Source organism: Phycomyces blakesleeanus (assembly GCF_001638985.1).
Source record: "Phycomyces blakesleeanus NRRL 1555(-) unplaced genomic scaffold PHYBLscaffold_19, whole genome shotgun sequence".
Lineage (NCBI taxonomy): Eukaryota > Fungi > Mucoromycota > Mucoromycetes > Mucorales > Phycomycetaceae > Phycomyces > Phycomyces blakesleeanus.
In genome coordinates, this window is record NW_017265152.1 from 110,863 (window position 1) to 130,276 (window position 19,414).

Sequence of the window (19,414 nt, forward strand, 5' to 3'; positions counted from 1 at the left end):
ACATGAAAAAAAGATTAATCGCGGGTCCACAGCTTCTAAAAGGGGCTTAGAACACTCTAAATTTAGTAAGATTGATATGATTTTTACAAAGTTACACGGATTTTGCAGATATGCAATTATTTCTGCAAGTACTTGCACTTTTTTTTCTACAGTGTATACATTTAACTTGACTGGAATTCCATCTAGTAATACCTTTCCCCTTTTTATCAATTTTTTGTTGTTTGCACAAAATTTTACCACTTAACAAGCACCATTAGGTGCTCGCCACCACCTGTAAATATATCGATATCGAAAATTGAATGTCATCTCAAATATCCCAAAAGGATTATAATCTGCTTTTTATTCTTGTCTCGTTTTGGAAGAGTAAATATAAATACTAAAATAACTAATTTTTCTCCTAGTAATCTTTTTTTTTTAATATCAAACCCAAAAAAAGAGTGGTGGTAGTTTAGATTTCCTTTTTTTGACCCTGATTATTTTGAGTAGATGTATTTTGTAACTTCAAAATCGTCGATATCCCTTTCCTTTTTGAAATTTTGTTCCCTTTTGGGATCCTGATTATTTTGAGAGGTTTTATAGATTGGGAACAAAAAACAGTGCTTAAATCTTCAAAATTGAAAAATTTCCGGGTGGTGGCGAGCACCTATTCTAGAGAATAATCTTAATTTCAAGTTGAAAACTGTAAAACAACAACGCAAAAAAGGTAAAAAAAAATCGTCTTATTCAATATTGATAATTTTTTGCAGTTTTTTGTGTTAATTTTTTTTTCGTGCCTTTCATCTATATTTTTTAAATTGAGAGGTAAGGAAGGGATGTTTACTGGAGATAATAAGGAGAATAAGGAGAAACAGAAGAACTGAAAGATGTAGACGAGAATTATTGATTTTACACCACTTCAGCAATATATTTTCCTGCGCGAACGGTTTTTTTGACTTCTTGTACAGACACCCAAAGAACGTGGTGTGTGTTTTCTCCAGTCTCTACATTAACCAGAGACACAAGATGGTCGTGCCACTCGAATCGAACAGCAATTGGTTGTGGTGCACCCTTTTGTGAAGTAACAAATTTAGCCTTGAGAACCTGTTCATCATTAGTTTCCAAATCACCCATTGGCCAGACCATCTTCTGTTGTTCTACCATCCACTGCCCAGCAGGAATACTCTGGGCAGTCTGGACTTGGCCGGTTACGGTAGTTAAGAAGAAGATATTTTGAAGTGTCTGATTTTGCTTGTTTTGGTATTTCACCAAGAGGCGTGTCTGCTCATCATCGCACTTCCACATTGGCTTGATGACCAAAGGAACTTGTATATCGTGTCGCATTCTGTACTTTAGACAGTTCACTGCGCTCGCACCTGCCAAACGGAACATCTCGGTGTTTATCTGGAAGACATCTGGACTATCTTGGTAGAGTGTCACGTAGTTGTCGTTTGGTGCTATTTGATCGAGTTGATTGGCGTTCAAAAGTTTGAAGCAAATAGGGCTTGCACTTTCGATTGGACCTTCGTAAACAATGCTCACGTCTCCCCATACTTCAGACTTAACTACCTGTCCGCCCTGAAACATGGCGTGAATTGTCTCCGTGATGTGTACTTTGATTCTAGGAAGTTGTTCAAGTTGGGGTAACTCGACGTCTCCAAAAGGAGATACTGGTACTTCAATTATCTCTGGTGCTTGTTCTTCTTCCCTTATAGTTTTGAAACCATCTTCTGTTAGGTTCTTATGAGCCATGAGGTCGGAGTGACCTTCTGCTGAAGGGTTCAGCATCACTGAGCGCATGTTCCTTTTGGAAGAAAAATAAGAAGAGGAAGGAAGTGGGTACAAATTCAACACTATTTTCTAAGTATAAAAGAAAAAACGAAAATACTGTAACCTTGGGAAATACTTACTCACGACGACCTCTTGGGCGTTTACTGATTGTTGATTGATTCTAAAATCATATGGGTATATGATTAAAAATATCTTTTTTTTCTAATATTTCTTTATCTTATAACCTACTTCTTTGAGAATCGACCGTACACGAGACAATGCTTCAGTGGCATGTTGATTATCCTCTTGTTCAATTTTTTCATTTTTGATTTCAATATTGATTCGCTGGTTTCCAAACGTACTACAGAAGCGCAGGAAGAAGAGAAATAAATAACAGGATTAATAAGATGCGCAACAGTTTGGAATGTTTATTGTTTTTAATATTATTATCAATATTTTATGTCTATTCATACCTTTCACCGTCTGATCCAATATCATCATCTTTAAGAGAACCAATTTCAGGCCAAGCTGCCCTATCAGGGGGTGGGATCGTATAACCCTCTGCATCCACAACAACTCTTGGCTAGATAAATCATCATATATTAGTCTGTATATATATATATATATATATATATATATATAATCAATAATAGACTCTAATTTACCAGAGGAGTTGAGTTATTCATGCTACTCGTAGTGCTTTGGGATTTTTGAGCTGAAGGTGGAGTAATGGAAGTAGGCGATGCTGGGTTGTTTGATGAGTCTGGATTATTGTCCTGTTCGGGAATATCAGAATTCATGGCAGATGAAAAAAAGCTGGCATTGTCATGGACCTCTTGGGTATCTGAAGTATGAGGGGGGTGAACAGAATCCGTAGAAATATACCCGTTTTCTTGCTTTGGTTTGCGCCGGATAGAAATAAATGTCGAAAAGGCTATATATTTGATTTATGATTATAGCCACAAATAAAAATAAGCATTAATTTTAATAATAATGAGGAGATACACGCAAATTGTTTTTATTTATTTATTTAATAGCTTATACTTACTCTTCTTCGATCTCACATGAAGACTATTATCAGACCCACTAGTGGGCAATTCTTGATGACCAGATTCAAGAGATATGGAGCGACTATGGGGTTGAAACTTGGGTTGTGATTGTGATTGCGGTAGTGAATGAAACTGGGGTAGGGGCTGGGGTTGACCATGCATTTCTCCAGAGAAAGAAACTGTAGGGGAAGCGTTACAAAACGCAGTTACCTCATCTTCGACTTTGAATTGACTTGCTGCTTCTGCTACATGACCAGCCAGCTTATAGTAATAAAAATAAAGATAAGACATTTTTGAGAATAGAGTGGTTTATAATCTTGATTTTGGTTAGCTTGCCTCTACTCGTTTCAACAATTGGTTTGTTTGAAGAGATTCAAAGGACTGGATAGCATTCTTGAGATTATAGATACGATGTTCATCTACTGCTTGATGTTTCTATTGCCCATTTTGCCTTTTTGTATCAGCTCTGACTTTTACTCTTTACTCTGTCTAATTCTCTCTTTCTTTGTTTTTACCAAAACATAATCCCTTCCTGAGCGTAACCATTCGGCCCTAATATCCTCAATAGCGCGTGTTGACTCCGCCAACTTAGCTTCGGCTTCTGGTTTTCTAGTTTTTTCGGCAGTCTTCTTGTGCTAGGATAAAATAAAATGATATGAAATGAGACTAGGCCCGGTTTTACCCACGTGTATTGTACCTTTATCATCTTGAGTTGACGCTCATCATAATCCCGAGAAATCTTTTGAAATTGGCTGTCCATCTGTTATAATAATATTCAAATTGAATCAATCAATCAATCAATCAATCAATCAATTATATATAGTCTCCCTTCATTTTCTATATAGTTTTATTTCCACATGTCTTTATTTCTTACTGATCTAACTGTGGCGTAGTCTGGGTCTTGTTGCATTGATGATCGTAGAGGACGTTCAACTTCTTCGGTAATCTTAAAGGACATGACTGCATGTATAGTTGAAACCTCGGTAACTTCGTTTGAGAGCATCTCCCAAATAGGTGTCAAATGGCTAAACAATAAGATAGGATGAGTTTTTTTTTTCATTTTGCATATTTTTCATATATATATATATATATTATTTAAAGGGTAATCCCAGTAATAATAAAATGAATATTAATGAAACAGTGCGTAGTTTAGCTTTACCCAAGGGCTGATTTGTCAGAAATAAACAGTTTCTTTGATAGCTTGACTAAGCTTTTTGCATAAAGGTCTTCGGCATGGGCCCTGGTTTAAGAATTAAAGTGAAGCAAATGAAAAAAAAGTAAGCATTTGAGTAATTCTTGGTACTTTTATTAGTACCGTTCATCCAATGACAACATTATTCGCCCTACTATCTTTTTCTTTTACTTCAACTCATTTAAAGTTCTACCCGGTCATTTGGAATTAGCTAGAAACTTGCCTCTCTCTAAAGTACTCGGCTAATTCTTCATTGAGTTTGAGAGAGGAGCGAATTCGACTCTGAATCATATCAATGCCATCTCTGGGACGTTCTGTCTACGATAGAATTTTTCCAATGTTCATCTCTCTGTATATTCGTCTTCATCCGTGAGTCTCACCAGAAAGGCGCTTAGGTAAGGAGTGGCTTCGTTGGCCATTGTTGTAACAAATGAAGTATTCGGGAGAATAGATAGAATAGATGATTCACCGAGAATAATAATAATAATAATTAATAAAAGAAAGTAAAGAGAAGGAGTGGAAAGGTGGATGTATGTCTTTTTCTTTTTTGGTATTTTATTTTACTTTTTCCACTTGCAAAAGCCTAAAACTTATATCCAGTTAATTGATATATTTATATTATAATTTATTTATTTATATTAAAAAAATATGAAAAAAATTGAACTTTACAAAAATGTGTGCTGTGTATGGTGCGACTGTATTACAGCAATTTCTTGTTTTGGCAGTCAATGTAATATGCCTTTCTTCTTTCCAGCAAATGAATAGTGCTTCCAAAGTACATGTCAGAGATCATTATTACAGTTTCTGCTCGAGATTGAGACGACGTTAGTTTTTTTTTTTTATATATTTTTTAGGCAAACAAGTGAAATAAAACTGCGACACGAAAGACGTCGACCTACTGTAATATCCTTTGGTGCCTTTGATACTAAAGTGTGATAATTGTATTTACAGTATTAATCTGATTGGTTTGGAATAACTGTTTTTCCCTGAAAGGTAGTCCAAAGAAGAAAATTTGTACAAAATTTGTACAACTAATGTGTTATTTGCGAATAGCACCCCGCTTATATAACTACTATATGTGCGCAAGAGAGAGAAGGAGGGAGAAGGAGAGAGAAGGGGTTTTTACGTGTATATATTTAATTGAAGAAAGCGAATGAAACGGAAGGAAATTAAAGATTATATTGTTGTGTAAAGAGTGAGAGAGAAAGTGAGAATTTGAATGATGGCTGTGGTTGGAGGCTGCTTTGTTCTTTTTGAATATTAGTGGCAAGTTGGTAAGAGAAGCAGGAATAGAGAATGAGGGACAGTTGATGTGCAATTGAATTTTGTGGTTGTTTGAGTTGAAATATATATATATATATATGCGTACATAGAATAAAACAATAAAATTAAAAAAGAACTAGTATGTATGTATGTAAGTATGTAAGTATGGATTGGGGTGCTGCAGACAAGTCGGCAGATTTTTTTATAGGCATAAAGTAAAGTCAAATTTGTCCATTTCCAAGTCCATCTTCAGATTGATCCTCATAAATAGATACGGTTGGCATTACACAATTCTTCTTGCCGAAGATTGGGCCCAATGCAGTAGTCCATTTCCTTCGTTTCTCCATCGCATATACTGCATTTTCTGACAGAGTAGCCTTTGGTGTTGATCCAGCCTTTCGTTTCTTTGATTTTTGTGTGCGCTAAGTATCCAAAGACAAAAACCAGATAATAATAATAATCAAAAACTCAAAGAAAATACATATATAGATAGATATAAGAGATTTCACTTCTTTTCTTTTTAAAAAAAAAAGAATGGACTTTTTAATGGTACATACGAATCGTTTCATATAGCATTGCTCCACTTGGGTATCCAGTGTATCCAAGACTTGTCGATATTGCTCATACTGGAGTTGCTGATCCACAACTTGTAGTAATCTCTTTTTACGGAACTCGTTTATCCTTGACTGTTCCTTGAGCTCTCTACCCAGTTGCCGAAGCTCGGCGCATATTTGATCGTCTTCCATTGTATACCAATCTGTTGCCTTTATAAAAAGAAAAAGAAAATACACTCTCTCTCACTGTAAGTTCAAATGCTCTACAATGATAATCTATTATATTATTCTCTGCTCTACTCTACTATACTATACTATACTATACTATACTATACTATACTATACTATACTATACTATACTATACTATACTCTAATCTAATCTAAAACTCCCAATGTTTTTGTTGTTGTTGCTTTTGTAACACACTCACATCATCTTCACTGAACAGACCTGCATAGCGCAATTCCCGTTTAAGCCGCTCCTCAAACATAACTACCTGTTCAGGCGGATATGTCAATAGTTCAGTCTTTAGTTCTTGGTGGTATGACTGAGAAAACGACCAATCAAGGCATTCTTCTGCCTTAATATTTTCCAATGCTTGTTCATTCAGCGGCTCCTCCTTTACCAAGCTGCTTAGTAGCCTTTCTGTCAAACGCCCACAGCTCAGGTTATTGTTTAATAGACAATCGCCGGTCAGAGGTCGGTTGGGAGGAAGGTATCTTAGCTTCAGTCCAGATGCAACACCAGTAGCACGATTAGCCGCAGCATTAACAGCAGAAGCAGAAGATGTGGAAGAAGACGACGAGGATGAAGAGGATGAAGAGGAGGATTCGTTGCGAGTGTGAGGAGAGTTTTGCCGGTTACCAATCGAAGCATCATCTTCTGCCCAAACGTCGGCATAATATGGGCCAAGTGGAGGTATACTGTAAGGTGTTGTATTGTCTCCCTAATTATAATAGTTCATGTATGTACAGCAGATACAAGTACACAAAAGCCGCCCATTTCAATTTGTCAGATAGACCAACAAAACAGATAATAAATCATGTTTGATACGATTTACCTTTTCCAGCAGAAATTCTCTATCTGCTTCAGCTAAAGGGCGAAAATATGGCTCTACTGCTTGCCAAAATGTAAGAATTGGTACTTGGTCTTTCTGTTTGACTCGGATAAAATCGGTAGTGTCTTCTACTGGGGCCTGTTCGTGGCTTTTCGTCATTTTGACTTTTCCTGCTGAGGAAGGGTTTCCATGAACATGGACTCGTACTGTAGGATTGTTGTGCATTGCGGTTGATCGTTTCTTTTTCAAGTGTGCGCTCTAAGTTTTTTTTAAATATATATATTGTATTAAAATATTAAAATATTGTCATGACGATAATATTGATAATAATTCCCCGTATTCACACATATTCTCTGTATTCTCTATATTCCCTATATTCCTCATATACTCTATCTCCATTGGTTCTCGTCATTATTATTTTTTTGTCTATCTCTCTCTATATATATATATATATATATATGTGTGTGTGTGTGTGCGTGTGTGTGTATATCTACTTGCGTCAGATCCCTTGTTTGTAATGTGTTTTGAATGGCTGTGTGGTTTGGATACAGATGGTGGTGATAGACTGCGAGAGGTTAAAGGGGATTCACCCTCAAGCTTCTTAATCTTGACAATGTGGTGAGGTGATGCACTTCTACTGGTTGCTTTTTGTTGACAAAAGTATTATTCATTCATTACGACAAAAGATATATAATAATAATACTAAAATATTGAGTTTATCCAAATACTTGCCATGCTTGTCAGTTGTGTCTCCATGATCATCTTTACGCCACTTGCGTCGAAATTGAAGAGCACTAAAATGTACAAACAGTGAATTGTAACTTCTTAATACCAATCCCAAGCTTCAATTAAGACTTACACTTCTTTACCTATCTGCTCCTTTGTCATTGACCCGTGTATACCATCTATTGCATTCTCTTTTGGTTTGTGAAAAAATAAGGATATTATAGATACAGATATGTATTATGCATAAATCGTAATAAAATAAAATGGCACAATACAAATATGTAAATATATATATAAGGAAAGATTGTGAATTCAATGTTATGGCTTTTTATTCGTCACGCAAATATATATAAAGGAAAGAAAAAAGAAACCCACCTCCAAAAGATCTCTCTTGCTTAGATCTCATTTGCTCGAGAATAGCACCCATATTCTTTCCAGAAGATGCTGATGATCCTTTCTTACTCTGATGATCCATCAAGCCTAGGACGGACAAGGCATAAGGCGGCCTGTCTATGCTTACACACTGGCCTACCTCCATTGTCATTGATCTTGACGTCTTTTTCTAAATGATTCAAATCGCGTTTGAGAAGGCGGTTGCGTGTCTCGGCTGATGTCAATAACTCTTCTAGGTTCGCTTTGATTGCTAAGAGATCGTTCGACTCTGGAAGATTGCCAAACTGAGTTGGTCCATGAGATCCAATATAGGATTGCCTGAACTGTCGATAGAGAACAACAGTAGAAGCAGAAACAGGCGTAGGTGAGCTGTACTGACGCGTTAAATTGGTGTCCATGGCAAAGGTAAGGTCAACGTCTGATTCTTGCTTTATACATATATTTATTTATTTATATATATATATATATGTATTTATGTATTTATATATTTATGTATGTATGTATGTATGTATGTATGTATGTATGTATGTATGTATGTATAAAATATAGTATATAATATATATTACATAATGCAATTATATATATATATATATATATGTGTGTGTGTGTGTGTGTTATATGTTATAGATAAATATAATTTGATTATTATTATAATAATTATCCTGCTTCATATTCACAGTACTAATTCTCTCTTATTTTTTTCTTCTACTTCATTCTCTGTACATTTTGTGTAGATCTCATTATTTTGACTCATTCCTGTATGAAATCAACGGACAGGTAAAGTACATTTAATAATTACCTGTTGTTATTACCGTTAATGCTGTTGTTGTTATTGCCAGATCTACGTCTGTTAGTCTTTATCTTTTGTTAAAAATTAAAATAAAAATAAAAGCAAAAATTAAATTAAATTAAATTAAATTAAATTCAATTCAATTCAATTCAATTCAATAAAATAATTGGCTGAAAGTTTCTTCAAGCCGCTTTGTCGGACTTGTTAAAAGCATTTGATTTAATCATCCCTTCGTCTTTTATGGGCTTCTTTACTCTTCCTCTCTTTATAATGAGTAAAATTAAAATATTTCGTCTATTATGCCATTTGAGATTTAAACACACATTCACCACATATTTAAAGTAAGCTAGTACGAAAGTGTGTCTAATGTGTAGTATTAGTAGAGAAACAAAATCAAAAGATCCAAAATAATAATAATACATATATATATGTGCATGTATAGGACAATTGTCTTTATTAATCCCATTACTGTATTGAACTATACATTTTAAATTGTTAAATGAAGACTGTAATCTGCTATAGAATCTTTCTCACCCATTCCCTTCCTCACTTTTTTTTTTTTTACGTCACGATTGATACCAGAGTGAGCTGCATTTAAAATAACAATTTATAATACAGTATAATGCATTTGCAACTGATAGTAGAGAAGGGGACAACTCAGGGAAAATTTGAAAATATTGTCCCTACGGACATTCCTGGGTTTAAATTACCCAGACTTTTACCATTTTTACTTTTACCCCGGGACACTTCTAGGGATATTCTGGCAGAAATGACCGTAAATTAGGGAAAATTCAGCCAGAATATCCCTAGCACAAAAACAATGTCCTTCACGCCTGAAAGTGATCCGATAAATAGGATAACATATATTTTTCTCAAGTAATTGCTAAATTATCAAAGCTAACAGCATATACAAGCTATAAACTAATCATCTGTCAATGGAGTCTTGATTCATTAAAAAATCAAGACTCTAAAGTAAAAAACTGATCTTTTCAAGCTCTATACTTTACCATTCCAACAGAATAATATTAGTCGACATAATCTTGCTTATATAAAGATAAAAGTCTATCTGTGATATATTTTTTTCTAATGAATCAATCAGTGGCTTAATAAAATAGCAACCTCAGAAAGAGTAAACTGGAACTCTTCCTTACATGTATTATCAAAAAGAGCTGTCAGATGAAGGCACTTAGAGGTATCTCTCTTCTTAGGAGTGGTATTTCGAGTGCTTTTAGGACCCCAATAATAGCTATATATAGCAGGAGTGATAGTAAACATGGCGTTTTTCTGTTAAATGAGATAAATGAAGAGGAAAGAAGTATAAATATAATTTCTATAACGTCCTCAAAAGCGTCCCTTATTTTAACCGGAGATGTGCATTCCGATGCTGGTTTTATTTTTTTTTCCATTTTTAGCAGTCATGAAAGTTCCCTACGTTGTCCCCTTCTCTAGTGATAGTGATAAAATTTCTGTCCACCATCCATATCACTATATCGAGCTTTGACTGTATTTACCTGCTATATCTTAATAATTTGAAATTAAATACCTCGTGAAACAATTGAAGTTGATTGATATAGCCTCTTGGCAATGGATTCTTGACAACAGCAGACAACGCATTTACACTAATAGCCACAGACCTCCAATTCACTGAAGGGTTTGGTAAGATACTAAATAGTCTTAGTACAGGAAGCCGCCGAACATCAAAAGGCATGATGAAGCTCATGCTCTCCTTCATATTGATTCAGGATGTACTCGAGAAATTTGTAAACTTTTTCGGTAGCAGATGATAAGTAAGTAGGGCCACCCTTTGATCAATGAGTGCTCCTATCGGCTGACATTCTTGGTCTACACAGTTTTTCATAGCATCTTCCGACAAACTTGAGGGTAAATGCAAATTGTTTGTCCATACTGCATCTCATTGGCAAACATATTGGTACCAATATTCTTTATCTATCCTTTTGATAGTATTAGGGTCAATTTGCTATGTATATGAGTGATATAATTTAGAGTTAATCTTATATTAACTGTTAATAATTTTTTGCTTACCATGAAAACGTTTTGTAGTTGGTAGCATAAATACGTCAAAAGACGTGCCTCAAAATTCTCTACTATATTATTCTAGTAGCATGTAGCAAGTTCAGTGCACACCTCGGCTATACATTGCGAGGCTCCTGCTTCAATCTTTTTTTTTATATATATAATAGTCTTATGACTAGATGTAAGTCTATTCCAGACTGCTAGTATATCTGATGGTATGCTTGTACTGCTTGTAATTCTTTTTGCATTTACCATTTGACAGACAGAATACCAAAATTGTTGCGTAAAGATGCAGTGAGAGATATCGTTGTTTTGCAGTTGTTGGGACCGAAGTGTAATGTAATAGTTTACAAAGATCTTGGCACGGAATACTATCTCCGTAGTATCTCTGCTAGCAGAAATGATCGCTGGCTTCAGGCGGTTTATATACCGTATTGACCAGAAATCCAAGGCTGGCTTTGGAAATAGGCCAGGCGGTCGTGGTAAGAAAAAGCGGCGCGCATCAAAATGCTTAAATTTATGTTCAAGCCCATACTCGGACAAGATTTGCGAAAGTATAAGAGCATCCACAGTGGTATGTGTAACTAAAATAATTACGTAAAATAAAAAAGCCGCATTTAAAAGAGATAATTTAGACCACCCACAACGGTCTGGGTAAAATTAGCAGTGTATGTAAAAAAGCCCTGGATGTTTTTGTGAATTGTTAAATGTAAAAAGCCGGTAATTATTATTGAGAAATAATCAGTTAAAACTTTTAGTTAAGCAATCCGCTGGGGATGAAAAAATCTAAATTTTCTGTCTAAATTAACATTCTTGTTAAATTTACACAGACCGCTGTGGATGCTCTAAGGTGTACTTTTTAGGACGTGACGATAAAATGGACTAAAGTTACTTTGCCTGAGAGATGACTTTTTAAATAGCTGTCAATATATATGTAGGCATCATTAACCTAAATATGATATTTATTAGCAGTTTAGGCTATAAATTGGATATATGATATACATTCATCTATTGCTACGAGCTATTCTCTAAATACTATGATATTGATAAAGGCATGTATATTGCTTAATTGATTCTTTCTTTATCAAAGAATATCAACCTTTTCTGTGTTGACGTTGCTATGTTTGATTCCTATTTTTGAAAAACCAAAATAAGGATAATTGAATATCACCCTAAGAACCGCTTATAAGATTTCTCGGAATCTTTGTAGACAGTGTTATGAAATAGGATGTAACCCGGGTTCAAGAGGGGGGTTTGTTACCGAATGGTAAACTATTAGATTTGAATAATTTTATCGTCTTTAATTTTCTACTGGGTTGAAGAAGTTAGAAAAATCACACTTTAAACCCTAGAAAACTTGCAAAATTTCACTAGAATCGCCCCTTTTTTTTCTTTTTTTTTCTATAGTGTGTGAATAGTAGTAAAGATCTGGAGTAATTGATTGACTGATCTTTTTATTTCACCTTCAAAATTGACCATTTACGCTCTCTTAAGGCTTTTCTTTCTGCAAAGAAAACTTATAAATGTGTCAAAATTAAAAGAGGATACACATTTATCTCAAAATGTGACCATCAATTTATACTTTATTATTATTATTTATGCGTATATATTTATATTATATAGTATATGTATTATTTGAATATTTTTTATTTTTTATTTTATTATTTTTTATTTTCACAGCTGCCCCTTATTTATTCTTTTTATATATAATTTACAACCAACATAATGGTAGCAGTAACAGAAGAAACTAGAGTCTACAAAGACATTAAGACCGCAGTTGGTGGTGTAGTCGATACTGTTAACAAGCGAGTGTCAGGTAAATATATAAATAAATCAAGAGAAAGAAATAAATTGAAAGATCCCTGCAATCCATTCCACGATCCCGATCCGATTAAGAGATAATAAAAGTAACTCATTTACGCACTTTTATTTTAGGCAAGGCATGGAAAATTCAAAAGACCCCTACTATCCGTGCTCAAAAGGCAAAGACTCTCCGAAGAACATGGGAGCAACGCTCAGCTGAACGTACCAGAGATCAAACTGTCAAAGCACTTGAAAGACAGTTGAAGGATGAGAAGAAGGCCGAGAAGGATGTAAGCACCACATTGATATATATATATATTATGCAATTTATAAATGTGTTTAGATCTGATCTAATGATCAAATAATCAAATATTAATCTAATCAATCATTGTAATGCAGAGAAAGAGAGAAATTACTCAAGAGCGCAGAAAAATTCAAGAAGAAAAAGAGCGCATGGAGTTACTGGCCACCAAGGTAATAATAATAATATCAATAATATCGGTACACGGGTGTACGCATATGGTAAACGAGCCCACTAAAATACTTCTTCCTTTTTATTAGATGAACGCAAAGCGTCTTGCTCGTGTCAAGAAGAGAGAGTTGAGAAAGAAGGCTCGCGTCTAAAGAGGGAAAGAGAAAAAGAGAAAAGTGGCGCACAAGAAAATTGCAACCTTTACCATCTCGTTTCTTTTCCTCTTCTCTTATCACAATTCCTATTCCTCTTCCTAATTTGTCTTTTTCTTTTTAAAGAAAAACCTCTGCTCCCCAAAATACATTTTTTTTCTCATTTCCTTTCCTTTCCTCTCCTCTCCTCCTCTTCCCTCTCTGTTTGTCATCTTTCATCTTTACCTTCTTCTTATTCTTCTTCATTTTCTTCATATAGTCGATTCCAAGCTTATAGAGCTGTTAGAGATGCTCTGTGTACCGATCCACAAAAAAAAGTTATTGTATACATTCTTCCTTAGAAATTAAATCAAATAAAATAAACGAATTGCATAATTTAAGGGTGAACAATCGAGGACGTTCTTCAATGTCACTATTTTTTATTTATTTTTTCAAAGAAAGCAATTTTATTGGATAAGCTTATTTTGACCTTTGCTTTATTTTCTGATAACTATTTTCAGTCTGTCCAGACCAATTGATTTTATTTTTATTTTATCTTTACTCCAATAATAATTCCTGGAAATAGTGTATACTGGATATATTCAAGTCAATTGATTACCCATTTGACTTGATCTGTGTACTGACCACAAAAACAAGCCCGTCTAACATTCTATGCATCGATCAATGTATATACGTGATCTTGTAACATCTCTATAAATTCGCTTATTGTTTAATCACAATTTAATTAATACAAGATAAAGTTGTGTATATGAGATTAGCAAGATCAGTCTAGTGTGTTGTAGTGTAGTCCACCAGACATTTACTGTATTAAACAATAAATAAAATAGACGAGCAGTAATATGTACCTATGAAGAATGTACACACCCTTTCTTCCTTTCTTCCTTTATATTTATATTTTGCTAAACCAGACTTACACAACTTGAGCTTGGAGCCAAGGTGCTCAACTATAAGTGTGGGAACACCTGGCACCCTATCAATAATAATACTCTATATTCCAACTTTTTAAAGATATAGATTATAGGTCAGTGTACCATCATTTTCCAGAAAGGAGGTGCACACAAAAGCAAGACCAATATATAAATTTTCTTCTTCTTCTTCTTCTTTTTGTGAGGTATCTTCTTACTATTGCTATTATTATATATGTTTTTTTATTATTATTATTTCTGTTGTTGTTGTTGTTGTTGTTGTTGGTGGTGGTGGTGGTGGTGGCTGTGGCGGTGTTGTCATTTTCCTTTTCTTTTTCCTCCTCCTTCTTGTGTAAGATTTTGTCTACCAGTTGTAGAAAGACTTTGCATTGTAGATTGGCTTGGTTCCAACAAGTGGTGTCCAGACCTTTTCGGTGTCCTTCCATCCACGAATGGATCTCTTATTGGCCTTGGCAGCTTCTTGAGGAGTCTCAGCTTCCTTGAAGAGGAAAGAGATGTGTGCCTCCTTACGATGCATCACACCAAATTGACCACGTCCGTGAGGGTTTACACGCTGAATAAAACGACCCTTACCAACCCATGCCTGAGCTAAGTATTATTATATATTAAATATAAGTATTCTTATGTGTATCTTACAGAATAGTTTACTATCTTTGTTTCCAAAACCACAAAAAAAAACTTACACACAACCATGTTCTCCATGCCCTTTTGTTCTTGCGCATTCTTTCTTGCAAAAGCCAAGTTGTGGAGGATCTTCTTGGCAGAGCGTTTTGAAGAAAACTCCATTTGCTTGATAGCTTCCTCTACAGGCAAATTACGTATTTGACGAGCAAGCATGTTGAGTTTGCGAGGGCTTGTTCTGAAATTTGCCGAGCTCCAGGTGTACTAATGGTTATTATTAGTGATTATTTAATAAACCTTTGTTGGCGAAAAGGAACTGTGCCCATTGTTGGATTTTTTTTTCGTTTCTTCTTCATATATATATATATATATATAATTGGAAAAATGAAATAAAAGTCTGCCTCACCTGCTTGTCAACGGGCTTCTCGCCAGACTTTGTCAAGGTTTCGTTTGTTTCAACTTGGACATTTTCAAACAATGACGAAGCACCAATTTGTGGACGTTCCGGTGTAGGTTGATCAGCATGACATTGTGTTGTAGTAGAGAATCTAGTTGAGATAAAAAGAGATGAAACAAAAATATAGGAGCATTGAAAGGTTAGTGCATCATCAACTACCAATTTAAGAAAATTGTACCTGAACGACTGAATTGTACGGAAACCAAGCATTGACTGCTTGATGGGCTGAATTGCCTTGAATGCTTCTGTAGAGAAGCATTAGTCCATTTTTTCTTCTCCTTTTTCTTCTTCTTGGAACCTACGCAAAGTGAGACTAGGCATGTTTGGCAGAGAAGGTAGGGTCTTTTGGCTTTGCAAAGAAGTGTTGTTATTTGTTGTGCTCGTCACAACTGTGACAGCGGGCATGCACCGGAGATTAAAATATTGACAAGCAACTAATTCAAAAAGGATGAAAAAGGGAGGGGTGTGGGAGAAGACAGAGAGGGGGTTTGAAAAGACAAAGAGAGAGAAATGAGTTAGCTTAATGCGTACCATTATCATTATATATATATAGATATATATATATATTATTTATGTATTTATGTATTTATTCTTTGTATTTGTTGTTAGTAGGGGGTGGGTTTTTTTTGACTGCTTAGATTTCCATTACGTTAATGAAATTAGATTAGTCTTTTTAGCTTCGAATCTTTTATTCATTCTTTGTCAAATAATCAAGCTTGGACTTTGGGTGGGGTTTCCTAATGTTCTTGTTGATCTTTACACTTAAATTAATAGAAAAAGATAATAGTTATAGTAGTAAAATGACCAAAAGGAATATTGATTTCTTAGTCTGTTTGTCAGAAGGCGTAAACCCTAAAGAACGCTTAAAAGTAGATTGATTCAATCTGATCAAAATCTTTGTATATCTATAATATGGACAATATATAGAATGTACTGTGTACTGTGTATTATGTATTGTGCGTGTTTGTGTGTACATACATAATGAGAAGGGGATATATCTAATTATATAAAGAAAGAAGGAAGAAAAATCAAGCTGTATTTGAAAGTGTCTTTGCCTGACGACGCATAGTATTTTGTGCTTCCTTAAGTGTCTTGCTGTGCGACTATGGTGTTCATTTAAAGAAGAAAAGAAAAAGGGCCGTTTTGATGATAATAATAAAACAAAAATTACTAGCTAGATTTTTAAACGAGCTCTTTCTTTCTTACGCTTGCTTCCCTTTTCCGCACTGGCAAGATTGATTTCTATATGTATGTAAGTGTGTATTAGATGATTATCAGCTAAAATGAGGCATAGTAACTACACCAAAACTACAATAAAGATGGTTTCCAATGAAAGAGACAAAATGCTAAGTTGTGAATATTGATTATCTACATTGGTAAAATCACAACAAAGCAAACAGACAAGCATACAAACAGACAAACAAGCAAACAAGCAAACAAGCAAACAATCAGACAAATAAAACAAATAAGAAAAAGTTTAATATAACAAATGAAGAGCACCTTAAAGAATAGTCTTATTATTGCATTTATTATGAATTAACTGTCTCGTGTGTGTCTGTAAACTCCATATCCCAAAAGATACCATCTTGGATTATTTTTATGTTCCCATGACAACGTATTGAAGTGAATAAAATTGGATTGGATTGGAGTGTAGGGCGTGTAGTGAGTATTATCGCGTTTTTTTGTGAGGAAGCACGCTGAGACACGTCAGGAGAAGTGGAAGAGAATGCAGCGCATCTGCAGAGTGTATGCAGTCTGTTGGAGGGTGATTTTTCTTTGTCTTTTGAACAAGGTCAATAGATGTACATTTCACGTCACCCTCAGATCTACTATTACTCTATCGATGTACTTTTATATATAATGCTTATATATATATATATATAACTGTATGTGTGTCCTTATTCACTGACATTGATGCAATTACAGAAAATTGGATGATTTGAACCAAGCAAGATACAAGTGATAGTGACGGTAATCTGTAAATTTTGCTTTAACTTGGGCTCTGTTCCTCTTCATCCCCTTTACACCATTTCCCTTTCTTCCTTTCCCCCCTCTCTTCCTTTTCTTCCTTACACTCTCACTCGCGCACGTACTCTCACTCTCACTCTCACTCTCACCTTTACTTTCTTTTTCTTTCTCATTCTCTCGCCACAATTCAATATCCCTCTTTATCACTCGATCTGCACACGTCCTTTTATTTTTCTCTACTACCTTAATCCCTTCCTTTAAATTCACCGCGATTTTATACTTGGATACAAATATATTGCTACTCTTAAATCCCATTTCTCTTTATTTCTTTAATACCCTCTTTTCGGTTTTAACTTTTCTTCAATACTATGACAGACAAGTTTTCGTTGTCGGTTGAGTACATGCCCGATTACTCAATTTCTTCCTATGCTAATAAAGCTGGAATAGAAGAGCAGGGAATTCTTTATACAGGTAAATACGGGTACAGAATATAGATATACAATAGGCATAAGTTTGTAATGGGCTATCTGGATATTGTTTTTGTGTTTTTGGTACGGAAAATAAAGGCATGAAAAGAGGTATATATATATATATTTATAAAGATATTTTTTGGGGGTAGTGAGAGAGATTGATAGATACAATAAGAGGGGCAAAGAAAAGAAAAATCACACATATATAAATACATACATACATACACATACACATACACATATATAAGCATATCTGTGTATTAAAGAGATCGGCATGATATCCGGACTCTTTCCGATAAAGCATATCTTCATTAACACAAAGAAATTATTCTTGTATTTTTTTCTGTATGTATACATATATTTTTATATAAATATAAAGACAATTCGTTCGATTGTCTCAAGACAAGTACACCTACGGCCTGCCCAGTAGTATCGTCTCAGTACCAGCGTACAACTATGTCTAACAGCCGTAGCTCCCCACATTCATTGACATATCCCTCAGATGGCAGTCCAGAAACACCTCTTTCATTTCTGACTTCTTGCTGCACCTCGCCAACACCTGCTCCACTTACGATGGTGCTGTCCAACTCAACATCCACATCCACAGCCACAGCCACAGCTACAACCGTAGCATCAGGACCAGGACAAGGACAAGGACCAGCAGCCATAACATCAGCCTCGATATCAGCCTCAAATTCTACTTCTACCTCTATTTTTTCCAACTCGTCCTCTTCCTCCACATCATCATCGTCTTCTTCATCGTCTTCTTCGTCTTTGCCTCTTTGTTTCTCGTCACAGCTGTTGCCTTGCTCACCCACCTCAAATGCATCTCCGTCACCGCATGCTCATGCTCACCGACCTTCGTTTTCTCTGGTAGAGACCTCTCTGAGCTTACCAAATTCATTTTTTCCGGAGTTCTTCCAGTACTCCAAAGAAACGTACGAACAGTCGACAGGGTTTAGTCGCAAGAAGCGCCGCTGTATTCCTTCTAACTCCCCCTCTCAGCTCGTACTGGAAATGACAAATAACGAGTGGGATTTTCAAGAGAACAAATCCACTGGTCACAATACTGAGACCCCAAGGTAAGAATAGACCTAATTATTAGTAGCTGATGAATAGATGGATAATAAAGCGCTCTATATACTTATAATATATTATTCGTGTTGCTGTTTAAATGATACATCTATTGCATGTATATGTAATTCAGTACGTGTGCAATATCGAATGCTGAGCTCAGGCGGCAGATCCACATACAGTCAGAGCAGAAGAGACGAGCACAGATTAAAGACGGATTTGAAGATCTTCGTAATGAACTACCGGCGTGTGTTAACAAGAAGATGAGCAAGGTGGCTCTCCTGCATCGCAGTAAGTTTTGTTGCTGTGATATATTTACTTTAATCTCCCATACCCCTTTTATGTTCTTATTTAATTTTATATATATATAATTTATAGCTGTTCAACACATTCAACATTTGAAAAGTATGCAAATGGCAATACTGGCAGAACTGGAGAGTCTGATGGCAGAAAATGAACAGCTAAGAAAGTAAGCTTTAGATATAATAATCAAGAAGTGGCTGTACTGATATGTACTGTCTATTGTATACCCATATGACTACTTTGCTATTATAATGTATGAGTTTATTGAATTTATTTTATCTTTGCAGGTTTCGTGAGAGCATGCTCCAGAAACAAGCATTGGAAAAGATGTATCAAATCAATACGCTTTGATGATAATGATGACT

The 19,414-nt window shown here is 35.2% G+C and overlaps 7 protein-coding genes across 7 annotated transcripts; 2 read left to right on the forward strand and 5 right to left on the reverse strand.

The window, feature by feature from the left end:
* Positions 1 to 885: 885 nt before the first annotated feature.
* PHYBLDRAFT_148656 (hypothetical protein) lies at positions 886 to 4,406 on the reverse strand (the record flags this gene model as incomplete). The annotated part of the gene is made up of 13 exons (XM_018432130.1): positions 886 to 1,780; positions 1,887 to 1,927; positions 1,996 to 2,107; positions 2,220 to 2,329; positions 2,412 to 2,680; positions 2,795 to 3,056; positions 3,138 to 3,230; positions 3,311 to 3,430; positions 3,493 to 3,555; positions 3,670 to 3,820; positions 3,955 to 4,035; positions 4,226 to 4,305; positions 4,368 to 4,406. The coding sequence occupies 13 exons, from the start codon at positions 4,404 to 4,406 to the stop codon at positions 886 to 888; spliced, it is 2,316 nt and encodes a 771-aa protein (XP_018288134.1).
* Positions 4,407 to 5,471: 1,065 nt separating this feature from the next.
* PHYBLDRAFT_171484 (hypothetical protein) lies at positions 5,472 to 7,085 on the reverse strand (the record flags this gene model as incomplete). Its single annotated transcript, XM_018436611.1, has 4 exons — positions 5,472 to 5,672; positions 5,808 to 6,014; positions 6,234 to 6,749; positions 6,864 to 7,085. 4 exons carry the CDS (start codon positions 7,083 to 7,085, stop codon positions 5,472 to 5,474), a joined length of 1,146 nt encoding a protein of 381 aa, XP_018288135.1.
* A 164-nt stretch (positions 7,086 to 7,249) lies between these two features.
* On the reverse strand, positions 7,250 to 10,477 carry PHYBLDRAFT_171485 (hypothetical protein; the record flags this gene model as incomplete). The annotated part of the gene is made up of 12 exons (XM_018436612.1): positions 7,250 to 7,296; positions 7,355 to 7,504; positions 7,589 to 7,654; positions 7,730 to 7,777; positions 7,962 to 8,066; positions 8,107 to 8,407; positions 8,689 to 8,735; positions 8,792 to 8,840; positions 9,024 to 9,132; positions 9,507 to 9,652; positions 9,889 to 10,015; positions 10,281 to 10,477. The coding sequence occupies 12 exons, from the start codon at positions 10,475 to 10,477 to the stop codon at positions 7,250 to 7,252; spliced, it is 1,392 nt and encodes a 463-aa protein (XP_018288136.1).
* Positions 10,478 to 10,884: 407 nt separating this feature from the next.
* PHYBLDRAFT_71535 (hypothetical protein) lies at positions 10,885 to 12,282 on the reverse strand (the record flags this gene model as incomplete). The annotated part of the gene is made up of 3 exons (XM_018442496.1): positions 10,885 to 10,947; positions 11,056 to 11,387; positions 12,267 to 12,282. 3 exons carry the CDS (start codon positions 12,280 to 12,282, stop codon positions 10,885 to 10,887), a joined length of 411 nt encoding a protein of 136 aa, XP_018288137.1.
* A 218-nt stretch (positions 12,283 to 12,500) lies between these two features.
* Positions 12,501 to 13,607, forward strand: PHYBLDRAFT_80109 (hypothetical protein). The gene is made up of 4 exons (XM_018443557.1): positions 12,501 to 12,619; positions 12,739 to 12,896; positions 13,006 to 13,080; positions 13,168 to 13,607. Exons 1-4 carry the CDS (start codon positions 12,529 to 12,531, stop codon positions 13,228 to 13,230), a joined length of 387 nt encoding a protein of 128 aa, XP_018288138.1. The 5' UTR covers positions 12,501 to 12,528; the 3' UTR covers positions 13,231 to 13,607.
* Positions 13,608 to 14,499: 892 nt separating this feature from the next.
* PHYBLDRAFT_71537 (hypothetical protein) lies at positions 14,500 to 15,555 on the reverse strand (the record flags this gene model as incomplete). The annotated part of the gene is made up of 5 exons (XM_018442497.1): positions 14,500 to 14,744; positions 14,840 to 15,041; positions 15,184 to 15,325; positions 15,413 to 15,479; positions 15,537 to 15,555. 5 exons carry the CDS (start codon positions 15,553 to 15,555, stop codon positions 14,500 to 14,502), a joined length of 675 nt encoding a protein of 224 aa, XP_018288139.1.
* A 2,015-nt stretch (positions 15,556 to 17,570) lies between these two features.
* Positions 17,571 to 19,400, forward strand: PHYBLDRAFT_148660 (helix-loop-helix DNA-binding domain-containing transcription factor; the record flags this gene model as incomplete). Its single annotated transcript, XM_018432131.1, has 5 exons — positions 17,571 to 17,673; positions 18,052 to 18,754; positions 18,880 to 19,037; positions 19,125 to 19,215; positions 19,337 to 19,400. 5 exons carry the CDS (start codon positions 17,571 to 17,573, stop codon positions 19,398 to 19,400), a joined length of 1,119 nt encoding a protein of 372 aa, XP_018288140.1.
* Positions 19,401 to 19,414: the final 14 nt, after the last annotated feature.